The sequence below is a fragment of the Giraffa tippelskirchi genome, chromosome 9 (assembly GCF_054371585.1).
Source record: "Giraffa tippelskirchi isolate mGirTip1 chromosome 9, T2T-mGirTip1v1.2.pri, whole genome shotgun sequence".
Classification (NCBI taxonomy): domain Eukaryota; kingdom Metazoa; phylum Chordata; class Mammalia; order Artiodactyla; family Giraffidae; genus Giraffa; species Giraffa tippelskirchi.
The window spans coordinates 106,072,315-106,085,980 of NC_137283.1; the positions used below are offsets into that span (position 1 = coordinate 106,072,315).

The 13,666-nt window shown below is 35.8% G+C and overlaps 1 protein-coding gene across 2 annotated transcripts in view; it reads left to right on the plus strand.

Moving 5' to 3' along the window:
* The window catches only part of REV3L (REV3 like, DNA directed polymerase zeta catalytic subunit), a 176,311-nt gene that overhangs the window by 93,919 nt on the left and 68,726 nt on the right, over positions 1-13,666 (plus strand). For both annotated transcript variants that reach the window (XM_081530576.1, XM_081530577.1), the window contains exons 12-13: positions 5,177-5,319; positions 5,977-10,147. In XM_081530576.1, the coding sequence (XP_081386702.1) occupies positions 5,177-5,319; positions 5,977-10,147 (4,314 nt within the window). The remainder of the gene's footprint in view (positions 1-5,176; positions 5,320-5,976; positions 10,148-13,666) is intronic.

Here is a 13,666-nt window from a genome sequence, read left to right on the forward strand (position 1 = left end):
CTAACTTTTTTCCCATTATTATTGAGATATAAGACATACATCACTGTATGAATTTTTGATGTATAGCATAAAGATTTGATTTATGTATATTGTGAAATGATTACCACAGTAATTTTAGTTAACATCCATCATCTCATAGATACAATAAAAAGAAATAGGGTATATGTGTATGGAATGTAGAAAGATAAACCTATTTGTAGGGAAGCAATGGAGACGCAGACATAGAGAAGAGACTTATGGACACAGTGGAGGAAGGAGAGAGTGGAACGAATTGAGAGAATAACATGGAAATATATACATTGCCATATGTAAAATAGATAGCAAGTGGGAATTTGCTGTGTGACACAGGGAGCTCAACCCAGTGCTCTGTGACAACCTAGAAGAGTGGGATGAGATAGGAGATGGGAGGGGGGTTCAGAAGTGAGGGGGACATATGTATACCTATGGGTGATTCATGTTGATGTATGGCAGAGGCCAGCACAATATTGTAAAGCAATTATCCTCTAATAAAGAAACAAAACAAAAAAGAAATGGGGGATTTTTCCTTGTAATTTGAACTGTTACGATTTACTCTCTTAACTTTCATATATGTCATACAGCAATGGTAACTGTAGTCACTGTGTTGTATATTATATTGCTTAGTCTTATTTATCTTATAACTGGAAGTTTGTATCTTTTGACCACCTTGCTTAAATTCATGCTCTCCCGATACACCTAACTTAGAAATCATCTGTTTATATACACAGTATCAATATGTGTGTCATAAATGGGACAGAATAGAAGTGCCTCCTTATCTCAGAAATTGAAAAAAGAAAGCCCACTTTCTGATATTTTGTTGTTAGTGTATAGAGATGCAACGAATTTCTTTATATTAATTTTGTACCCAGCAGCTTTACCACATTCATTGATGAGCTCTAGTAGTTTTTGGTGGTGTCTCTAGGATTTTCTATGTGTAGCATCACGTCATCTGCACATACTGAATTTTACTTCTTTTGCAATTTGAATTCCTTTTATTTTTCTTCTCTGATTGTTGTGGCTAAGACTTCCAAAACTATGTTGAATAAAAGTGGTAAGAGTGGGCGTCCTTGTCTTGTTCCTGATCTTAGAGGAAATGTTTTCAGCTGTTCATCATTGAGTATGATATTAGGTATGGGTTTGTTGTGAATGGCTTGTCTTATGTTGGGGTATGTTCCCTCTGGACCACAACAAACTGGAAAATTCTTAAAGAGATGGGAATACCAGACCACCTGACCTGCCTCTTGAGAAATCTGTATGCAGGTCAGGAAGCAACAGTTAGAACTGGACATGGAACAATAGACTGGTTCCAAATAGGAAAAGGAGTATGTCAAGGCTATATATTGTCACCCTGCTTATTTAACTTATATGCAGAGTACATCATGAGAAACGCTGGGCTGGAAGAAGCACAAGCTGGAATCAAGATTGCCCGGAGAAATATCAGTAACCTCAGATATGCAGATGACACCACCCTTATGGCAGAGTGAAGAAGAACTAGAGAGCCTCTTGATGAAAGTGAAAGAGGAGAGTGAAAAAGTTGGCTTAAAGCTCAACATTCAGAAAACTAAGATCATGGCATCTGGTCCCATCACTTCATGGCAAATAGATGGAGAAACAGTGACAGACTATTTTTTCAGGCTCCAAAATCACTGCAGATGGTGACTGCAGCCATGAAATTAAAAGACACTTGCTCCTTGGAAGGAAAGTTATGACCAACCTAGACAGCATGTTCAAAAGCAGAGACATTACCTTGCCAACAAAGGTCCGTCTAGTCAAAGCTGTGCTTTTTCTAGTAGTCATGTATGGATATGAGAGTTGGACGGTGAAGAAAGCTGAGTGCCGAAGAATTGATGCTTTTGAACTGTGGTGTTGGAGAAGACTCTTGAGAGTCCCTTGGACCACAAGGAGATCGAACCATGCCATCCTAAAGGAAATCAGTCCTGAATATTCATTGGAAGGACTGAAGCTGAAATTTCAATACTTTGGCCACCTGATGCAAAAAACTGACTCATTTGAAAAGACCATGATGCTGGGAAAGATTGAAGGCAGGAGGAGAAGACAACGACAGAGAAAGAGATGGTTGGATGGCATCACCGACTCAATGTGCATAAGTTTGAGTAAACTTCAGGAGTTGGTGATGGACAGGGAGGCATGGCGTGCTGCAGTCCATGGGGTGGCAAAGAGTTGGACACAACTGAGTGACTGAACTGATGATGTTCCCTCCATGCCCACTTTCTAGAGTTTCTATCATAATGGATATTAAGTTTTATCAGAAGCTTTTTCTGCATCTGTTGAGATGATCAGATGGTCTTTATTCTTCAATTTGTTAATGTGGTGTATCACATTGACTTGTGAATACTGAAAAATCCTTGCATTCCTGGGGTAAACTCTACTTGATCATGGTGTATGGTACTCAGTGTATTGTTGGAGTCAGTTTGTAAGTATTTTGTTGAGGATTTTTGAATCTATGTTTATTAGTAATACTAACCTGTAATTTTTTTTTATGTGGTATCCTTGTCTAGTTTTTGTATCGTGGTGCTGGTGGCCTCATAAAATGAGTTTGAGATGATGGCTATTAACTAAAACTATGGTAGTAATCATTTCACAATATATGTAAATCAAGCCTTTATGCTGTGCATCAAAAATTCATAGTCGTTTGTGTCAGTTATATCTCAATAATAATGGAAAAAAATAAAGTTAGGTTTAATCTCTTCAAATGTACCAAAATTTTAAATATGACCACAGTCTCATATTTAACTTGCCTTCCTGTACATCTCTATTTGTTGTTACACTTATCTAGTTTGGGCAGTGTTATTATTTATCTGGAAAGCAAACCATTTTTTAACTGGTTGGCTTGCTTCTATTTCTGCTCCCCTATAATAGCAGTGATAATTATGATTATTAAATGAACACTTCATGGGCATTTACAAAGGGAAGCAGAGAATATAAGGACCCTTCATGAGTTCAACTCATGCTCTACTGTTTTTATATCTTTGCAAAATATGGTTACTTAGGGAAATACAATAATCATATTGAGTCTTAATTTCAGCCAGATGTTTAACAAAGTACTACATAACATCCTTATAGATAAGAAGGATGGTAGTAGTGACTGATTAGATGGGTTCACAGGGAACTTGCATGATTTTGCATTCAAAAACCACTTAAATGCTTGCTTTGTGCCAAATGTCATGCTAGATTGAATTGAGATTGTCAGAAACATTGGAGATTGATAATTCATTGGATGACAGAATATAGATTCAAAAATATCTTGAAACTGAAAAGATGATGCCTAATAAGGTGTAGAGTCATAGATTTTTTTGTTCAATTGGTTTCACAAATATAGACTAGGTAGACTTACAATTCATTCTAGACTTAACAGTTTCTGTGGGAAAGCCATAAATTGTACTTTATTAAGAGCACAGTAAATCTGTAGTGTTGTATGATTGCCAAAATAGTGAATTTAATTAATGACTACCAGATGTACCTGGGGTAACATTTATTAGTCTGACAGATTTTGGATTTTATTAGTAAAATAATTATAGCATTTATTTGATGTATTGAAATCTTACTGTAATAAGTTGGGTTGCTTCTTTTATATGTCAGCAAAGTTTGTTAACTATTCGATATTTTTATTTGATTGATAATATGGCATTAAGGAAGCATTTTTCTTATTTCCATTTGTTTTTCGTCTTTGTTGTTCTTTCATTGCTTTATTTTGATACTGTCCCTTTGATTCTTACCTTCAATCTATGATTAGCATTTTTTCTACAGTTTCTTAGATTATACCTGGTTTAGCTATTTAAATTTTCATGCCCATATTAAGTAGATACGCATTCGATATGTAACATTCTTGTAAAATCACCATCTTCTTATTCCCAGTAGTGCCAACATGTTTAAAATAATAGGCCTGGTTTATCCCATAATGATTTAAAATGTTTGTGTATTCATTGACTGGATCATTTCTGTGAAAATCACCAGGAGGTTAACCTTGGAAAAACATCTTGAACGTTTATAAAAATATATTAGAGAAAGATTGATAGAAGTATAGTATCTAGAAAGAGAGTCATTTAGTTGCTACTTGTATATTGGGTATTCTGCCCCAAGTACCATATTTTAAGCATACTGAAAAAGTAAAGAGAAAGAAGAAGAACACTAGAAGGATTTGTGAGCACTGTCACTTTTAAAGAACAGTGGAAAGAATAGATAATGTTTAATTAGAGAAGAATTATGAAACAAATGATAAAAATGCCTTCAAATATTTTAAAAGTTATCATGTGGAACATGGCATAGGTATGCTACATATGGCTACACAGGACAAAGGCAGAAATGAAAGATTTTTGTGTAATATAGGAAGAAAATTATTAACAGTTTGAGCCATTAATAATTTTGATTTGGGAAAGGTTTAATGGAAAAATTATTCTACATATAATAAAGTAATATTTTCAAAACAAGTGAAAGAAAAAGGTGTGAGTAGAAAGTAAGTTTGCCCATCCAGATGGAAGGGAAAGGATCAAGCTATGACCTAGTGAAAAATGTAAATTGGTGGGAGATAGAACTTAAGGAGAGTATCCATCTGGACTTCACAGTCCATCTGCATTCCTCAGTAACCCTGCTTTTACAGCCACTGCTGGGATTGACTCAATACCTGTACTGCTTCCTAGCCTATCTATCTGACCCCTTTTATTTTCTCTTTCAGCCCTGACCTGAATACCCCCTTGCCTGTCTTTTTGTTTTTTCCAATTCATAATGTAGTAATTGTGTACCTATGGAGACTTCTTAGAATATCCCAAGATGCCATCTTTTTAGAAATTACCAGGTACTCACCTAAGCTGTTATATGTGTATATTTAATGATAAAGTGAAGGGGACAGTATAAGGAAGAACATAACTAAATATGGTAATCCAAGATATTGTGGAGCTGTGAATATAGGAATGATGGTGCCTCCTAGCTCACATGAAAGGGATTGTAAAGTCTATTTACAATAACTTTTGATGGGGCATGATACCAAAGCAAAGTAAATCTGCTTTTCTTTTTAAAGTTTTAATTTTCAGATCTGCTTTGTTCAGTTTTACTATTATAGTGTCAAATTAGGCAAATTATTTGAGTCTGAAATGCTTTTTTCTAATGCTCATACTCACTGATGAATCTTAATATTCCCTAGATCACTGTGCAGAAATACCCATAGAAGCTCAACAGAAGAAGATGATTCATCTTCAGAAGAAGAAATGGAATGGAGTAATAACAGTTTGCTTCTAGCCAATCTTTCTATACCTCAGTTAGATGGAACTGCAGATGAAAATAGTGGTAAGTAAGCTAGTCTACTGTGAGCATTTTGTTATTTAGGGGCTGAAAATATATTTGATTTTGAAAAATAGAATCGCACACTCTACATAGTTGGCTAAGTGAGACTATGACAATACTGTTAGATTTTGTCCTTCTCAAGGATGTTTTCTTTTGAGAGAATGAAGATAAAGTATGTTTTTTCTAATTTCTAAGAGGATAGCTTTTATCAGTCACTGATTAGAGCTTTATAAACTTTAATCAGTTTATCATAACATTTAAGCATAGAAAACTATAAGAAATACGCTTAGCTTATTTAAAGTGATAATGCAAAAAAAAGTGGTAATGCAAAGATGAGTGTTATTTTATGGAAACTTTCCAAGGCAATGAGATTTTCCCCCTTATTCTCTCAAAAAGCATGAATATTGATACCATCTGTTTTTAATCAAAGGCATATGTGTTTAAAATAATGACTAATAGTCAAATGTAACTAACTCTCGATTATTCAGATTAAGATGTCATCCTGATGATAAAAACTACCTTTCTGTTGAGTTAACTATTTTAAACATACAAATGTAATTTCATATAATTTCTTTCATGGTGATAGCATCATGATATAGGAAAATATTTTAAAAATTAGAAGAGTTGAAGTGAAGCAAATTCTTTTTTCCCTCATTTCAGACAATCCACTGAACAACGAAAATTCTAGAACCCACTCTTCTGTGATTGCAACAAGCAAGCTATCAGTAAAACCTTCCATCTTTCACAAAGATGCTGCTACATTAGAACCCCCATCTTCCGCTAAGATTACCTTTCAGTGTAAACACACAAGTGCCCTTTCTTCCCATGTTTTGAACAAGGAAGATTTAATTGAAGACCTTTCACAGCCAAGCAAACTAGAGAAAAGTCTAGATCATTCAGTCACTTCTTTTACAAATGAAAGCACTTATTCTATGAAATATCCTGGATCTTTAAGCAGTACTGTCCATTCAGAAAACTCACATAAAGAGAGTGGTAAGAAAGATGTCCTCCCAGTGTCTTCCTGTGAAAGTAGTACTTTTGATTATGAAGACGATATTCCATCTGTTACAAGACAAGTACCAAGTAGAAAGTATGCAAACATTAGAAAAATTGATAAGGATGCCCCTTTTATACATATGAGCCGTCACACTAATGAAAGTACATTGGGCAAAAATTCTTTCAACTTTTCTGACTTAAATCATTCAAAGAGTAAATTATCCTCTGAAGGAAATGAAAAAGGAAACAGCACAGCTCTGAATAGTTTATTCCCTTCATCATTAAACGAAAATTGTGAATTGCTGTCTTGCTCAGGGGAAAATAGAACTATGATGCATTCTCTTGATAGCATTGCTGATGAAAGTGGACTAAATAAACTTAAAATTAGATATGAAGAATTTCAAGAACATAAAACAGAAAAACCAAGCCTCAGCCAGCAAGCAGCACATTATATGTTTTTTCCCAGTGTTGTTCTCTCTAATTGTCTCAGTAGACCCCAAAAACTCTCTCCTGTGACATATAAACTACAACCTGGCAATAAACAGTCCCAGTTAAAAATGAATAAAAAGAAGCTTGCAGGTCATCAAGAGACTTCTACCAAAACTACTGAGACTGGATCCTCAAAAGATAATTGCATACAAAATAATCCTTGTAATAGTAATAATTCCGAGAAGGATAATGTATTGGCTAGCGATTTAATTAAGGTCACCCGTGGAACTTTTGAAAATAAAACATCTACAGACAGTTTTGTAGACTGTCACTTTGGAGAAGGAACCTTAGAAACTGAGCAGTCCTTTGGATTGTATGGAAATAAATATACCCTTAGAGCCAAACGCAAGGTAAATTATGAGAACGAAGATAGTGAGTCAAGTTTTGTAACACACAACTCAAAAATTAGCCTACCTCATCCCATGGAAATTGGTGAAAGTTTAGATGGAACTCTCAAATCTCGAAAACGCAGGAAAATGTCTAAAAAGTTGCCCCCTGTCATCATAAAGTACATTATTATTAATAGATTTAGAGGGAGGAAAAATATGCTTGTGAAACTAGGAAAAATAGACTCTAAAGAAAAACAAGTAATATTAACAGAGGAAAAAATGGAACTGTATAAAAAACTTGCACCTTTGAAGGATTTTTGGCCCAAAGTTCCTGACTCCCCTGCAACCAAATATCCCATATATCCATTAACACCAAAGAAAAGTCACAGAAGAAAATCAAAACATAAGTCTGCTAAGAAAAAAACTGGTAAACAACAAAGGACAAATAGTGAAAATATTAGAAGAACTTTGTCTTTCAGGAAAAAACGGTCACATGCTATTCTTTCTCCTCCCTCACCATCTTATAATGCTGAAACCGAAGACTGTGACTTAAATTATAGTGATGTTATGTCTAAACTAGGTTTTCTTTCTGAGAGAAGCACAAGTCCCATAAACTCTTCTCCACCCCGCTGCTGGTCTCCCACAGATCCAAGAGCTGAAGAAATTATGGCTGCTGCCGATAAAGAAGCAATGCTTTTTAAGGGTCCTAATGTATATAATAGTAAGACTGTTAATTCCCGGATAGGAAAAAATAGTCGAGCAAGAATGCAGGTTAAGAAGTCAAAAACAAAGCTTGTTAATCCCTCTACAGTTTCTAAGAAAAGGAACAAACGAAATCAGACAAATAAACTAGTAAATGATGGAAAAAAGAAACCAAGAGCAAAACAGAAACAAAAAACAAATGAGAAAAGTACACCAAGAAAGCACATAACACTAAAGGATGAAAAACTAAAATCTCAAGCTGGTACTGAAGTTAAGTTTGTGCTGAAACATCAGAATGTGCCTGAGACCTCAGATAATTCTGGAGGCTCTCAACTACTTTTTAAACAGAAAGATATGTCATTAATGGGCTCTGCTATAGATCATCCCCTTTCTGCTCCTATCCCCACTGGAATTCATGCACAACAGAATTTATCTGGCTGCTTTTCTTCTTTCCTAGAAAGCAAGAAACCTGTAGATTTGCAGGCATTCCCCAGTTCACGAGATGATGTGAATTCATCTGTTGTTTGTAGTTCTTTAGGACCTGGAATCTCAAAAATTAATATTCAGAGGTCTCATTGTCAAAATGCTATGTTTACTCTAAAAGAATCAAGCTTCATTCAAAAAAATATATTTGATCTTTCAAACCATTTGTCTCAGGTAGCACAGAATACACAGATGTCTTCTGGTATAATGTCTCCAAAGATAGAAGAGAATGCAAATATACAAAAAACCTATTTGTCATCTCTTGGAAAGTTAAATGAATATCGTAATTCCCTAGAATCAAAGCCAGACCAGACGTATGCCCCTAATTTTTTGCATTGCAAAGATAGTCAGCAGCAGATTGTGTGCATGGCAGAACATTCAAAGCACAGTGAAACTTGTTCTCCAGGAAATGCAGCTTCAGAGGAAAGTCAGATGCCTAATAATTGCTTTGTAACTTCTTTGAGAAGCCCAATCAAACAAATAGCTTGGGAGCAAAAACAAAGGGGTTTTATTTTAGACATGTCAAACTTTAAACCTGAAAGAGTAAAGCAAAAGCCATTGTCAGAAGCAATTTCACAAACCAAAGCACTTTCTCATTGTAGGAATCGAAATGTGTCAACACCTTCAGCACTTGGTGAAGGACAGTCTGGACTGGCAGTTCTAAAAGAATTGTTGCAGAAAAGACAACAGAAAGCACAAAATGCAAATAGTATACAAGACCCGTTATCTAATAAACAGCAACCAAACAGAAATATCTCTGTTTCCCTTGAGCATAACAAATCAGTTAAACGAACACGATCAGTAACATCTCCAAGAAAACCTCGAACTCCTAGAAGTACAAAACCTAAGGAAAAAATTCCCAAACTTCTTAAAGTAGACTCCCTAAATTTACAAAACTCTGGCCAATTGGATAACTCCCTGTCAGATGATAGTCCCATCTTCTTTTCAGATCCAGGTTTTGAAAGTTGCTATTCACTTGAAGATAGCTTGTCCCCTGAACATAATTATAATTTTGATATTAATACAATAGGTCAAACTGGATTTTGTAGTTTTTATTCTGGAAGTCAGTTTGTCCCAGCTGATCAAAATTTACCTCAGAAGTTCCTAAGTGATGCAGTTCAGGATCTTTTCCCAGGACAAACTGTAGAAAAAACTGAGTTTTTAAGTCATGAAAACCAGAAATGTGATGAAGACAAACATCATGCCTCAGACTCAACTGCATGGATTCGATCTGGTACTCTAAGTCCTGAACTATTTGAGAAATCACCCATAGATAGCAATGAGAATCACCGTCACAATCAGTGGAAAAATACCTTTCATCCTCTAACAACTCGGTCTAATTCAATTATGGAGACTTTCTGTATCCAGCAGTCAGAGAACTGTCTAAATGAAAAATCCAGATTAAATAGGAGTTCAATAAGCAAAGAAGTGTTTCTTAGCCTCTCACAGCCAGGCAGTTCAGACTGGATTCAAAGTCATACCAGAAAAGAAATGGGGCAGTCTCTTGATGCAGTCAATACTTCTTTTACTACAATACTATCCTCCCCTGATGGTGAACTTGTAGATGCAGCCTCTGAAGATTTAGAATTGTATGTTTCAAGAAACACTGATGTGTTGACACCAACTCCTGATAGTTCGCCAAGGTCTACCAGCTCTCCCTCGCAATCTAAAAGCGGCAGTTTCACCCCTCGAACTGCTCACATTCTGAAACCACTAATGTCCCCACCAAGTCGGGAAGAAATTATGGCAACTTTGTTGGATCATGACCTTTCAGAAACCATTTACCAAGAACCATTTTGCAGTAATCCTTCTGATGTACCAGAAAAGCCCAGGTAATCAGAATTATTTTTCCCCTTGGGTCACTCTGAATAATTATAATGTATGTAACAAAATTTGGTAACTGACTACTACTTTCTTCTCTGTGATACTGTATTTGTAAGTATATCATTATGAAAGCAATTTTGTAATTATGGACTTATTAAAAGAATTCACAAACTGGGTGGATGGTGGTACCCAGAGAAATTTAAGTTGATCAGTGTTGGTCTTGGATCTGTTATTTTGCACTGCATCAACATTGAAGGATTAGAGACTGTCTATGACACAATGCCAAGAAGGATGTCATAATACTTTTATAGTATTATCATTTTAAAGGTTTTTATTTCTAAAGTGGTAAGCTTTCATAATTTTTAAAAAGAACTTTGTTTTTAAAAATGTTTGAAAATAAGCATATATATGTTTTAAATACTCTTAGAATATTTCTCTAAATGAAGATTAAGTTGTTTCTATTACATACATTCTCTTTTCATATTGCCAGCATCTTCATTCATATTGTTACTGTTGTTTGTGCATTTATTAGGAGTACAAGGTGGACTTTGATTCCCCTCATCTCTTCTTTTAAGAATCTTTTCAGAAAAGTGATAAACAGAGAGACAGATCTGTGCACACACACAGCCAGTAGCAAAAGGTGAAGGTTTATAAATAGACCACAGCCCTGGCCTATTTATAAACCAGTAGTTAAGTAGGTATCCTGTCCTGCCTGCATCACCAAGGTAGAACGTATCTGATAAGAGCTAAATTGGGGGACAAGGCTTAATCCAGGAAGTTTAAGGGATGGGTTTTGGCCCTGCCCCTGTGTCTTTGATCCTATTTACCTAATCAGTTGCAGAGAGAGGCAGTTCATTTCAGCCATCCAGTCAGAAGCAGAGCAGAACTGCCAGGACTGCTGAGGCAGACCCTGCTTGATCTAAATGATGGAAAGAGATAGGATGTGCCAGCAAAGGCAAGAGGCCACACAGCATGTATGCACTGACCTTGAGCAGCACTGTGTTCCTTACCCTACTGAAACAGACAGTGAATGCCAGGCTTTTTACCCAGCAGATTAGCAGTAATTTCTGCAAGAGTCCATTTAAGAAAAGGGTGAGAAAAAGTGATCAGAAATATAGAGTAGAAGTTCCCTCCTCTAAGGACTTGAAGTGAAAGGTAGAAAATCCCTCACCCTACCTCACCCCCGCACTGCCTAGCACATAGTTTTGCTGTTCTTTTGTGCCTGGTACCCACATTTTGTTTTTTAACATGAATGGAACTCTTTATTTCACTGTCAGAATATATGAACATATGTTCCTTAGCCATTAGTTTCCATTATTTTGGGGACTTTGACTTTACCAGTAGTGATTGTGGTATATTTTTTCATCTATATTTTCTTCCTTAGCCTTACACATCTTCATAATTCTTAGTTAGCTTATCATGTCCTAGTCATTTACTCTCTATGGCCTAGTCATTTACTCTATTAATTGTTGTCCAACTTTGGCACTTGTTCTGCAGCTGAAATAAGAGGATGATAGTCATTATATTTGAAATTTGTACCCTGTACAAATTTTTCTAATTAAAAACTATGTATTCACTGTAGAAAATTTAGGAAAAGAAGAAATAAAAATGACACCATTTCTCTACCTAGTAACAACCATTATTAATATTTTAATGTTTTCATTTTTAAGTATAGTTTTTATTTTGTTTTATTGATATGTTCTTACTATAGTCACAGTATTATTTTGAAATTGATTCACTCACCATTATAATGTAAACATTTTCCAAATTTATGAGTGTCTTGAAACATCATTTTAAATGGCTGCATAATATTCTATCACGTGCATATTACTAGATAGAAAGGTTGTTCTCTGTTTGGCTACTATAGAGAATTATGTGATACCTTCTTCATAAAGCATTTCTTGTATTTTGGAGTCTTTACTTAAAACTCTCAAAATAGGATGACTGAAAAATTTAAAGCTCTTGATATATATTACAGCATGAGTTGTAGCAGTTAGCATGCTGCTGACAATATTCAAGAAAGCTGAACTTACCACACCTCAGCAATTTTTGCTTATCTTTTACTTCATTATGATCTTTGTATTATTAATATTAGAGTTGGGTATAGTCACATATGTGTACTTATTTCCTTCAATAACAATAATTCTCCTAATTTTTCATAAAGCTGCAAGGTAGGTGCAGGGAAGGTGCTAGTCCTGATTATGGAGTTAACTAGGCAACCCACTCCAGTACTTTTGCCTGGAGAATTCCATGGACAGAGGAGCCTGGTAGGCTGCAGTCCATGGGGTCGCAAAGAGTCGGACACGACTGAGCGACTTCACTTTCACTTTTCACTTTCATGAATTGGAGAATGAAATGGCAACCCACTTCAGTGTTCTTGCCTGGAGAATCCCAGGGACGGCGGAGCCTGGTGGGCTGCCATCTATGGGGTCGCACAGAGTCGGACACGACTGAAGCGACTTAGCAGCAGCAGCAGCAGCAGCAGCAGTAGGAGCTAGTATCTTTCCATATATAGGGGGAAAGGAAATGTGGTAACTCTGGTGCTGTTCCTGCAGCTCCAATCAAAAATAAGGATTCAGGTCACTGAGTTTTATCTAGAAAGTGACCAGGTCATTTGGGAAATCATGCCCTACAAGAAGTAATTGAAGAAACTAAGAATGATCTTCATACTCATGAAAGAGATACCATGAAGAAGAAAAAGAGTAATATTATGTTGCTGCAGAAGGCATAAATACATGACCTGTGGATATGTTAGAGAATGAAATTTAGCTTAATACTTACAGTAACTATTAGAAACTAAGCCAGGTTTCCTTTTTTTTTTTTTAATAAATGTATTTGTTTTAGTTGGGGGCTAATTACTTTACAATATTGTAGTGGTTTTTGCCATACATTGACATGAATCAGCCATGGGTTTACATGTGTTCCCCTTCCTGGACCCCCCTCCCACCTCCCTCCCCATCCCATCCCTCTGGGTCATCCCATTGCCCCAGTCCTGAGCATTTGTCTCATGCATCAAACATGGAATGGTGTTCTGTTTCACATATGTTAATATACATGTTTCAATGCTATTCTTCACATACATTAGTACCATTTAACCTATGTGCACACTGCCAACTGCTAAGTTCTTATGTTAGTATTAACCTTTTTCATGTAAAGAGGAGAAAGAATTACGGTAGTTTACATCAATTGTGTGTGATTTTTGTAATGTTTGAGGGAATTTGGCAGGGTATAAAGACTTGTTTGAACTGACAGGCTTTGCTAGACTGCTGCATAGAGAGTAGAGAATGTATAAAGAGGTTATATATAAAATCCGGGGTACAGTCTCTGATGATAAATTCTTCCAGCGTATTTATTTGGAAAGTTATTTAAGATGAATAGAGGAAAGGAATCGGATGTGTCTATACCATCTCCTTGAAAAGAAGGTTTCATTGGACACTTGCTTTCCCTGGTTTTGATGATACCTTCCAAAGGAAGTTAATTTAGTAGTGATATACCTGTTAGAAAAAGCATATTGAGGCTAAAGATAG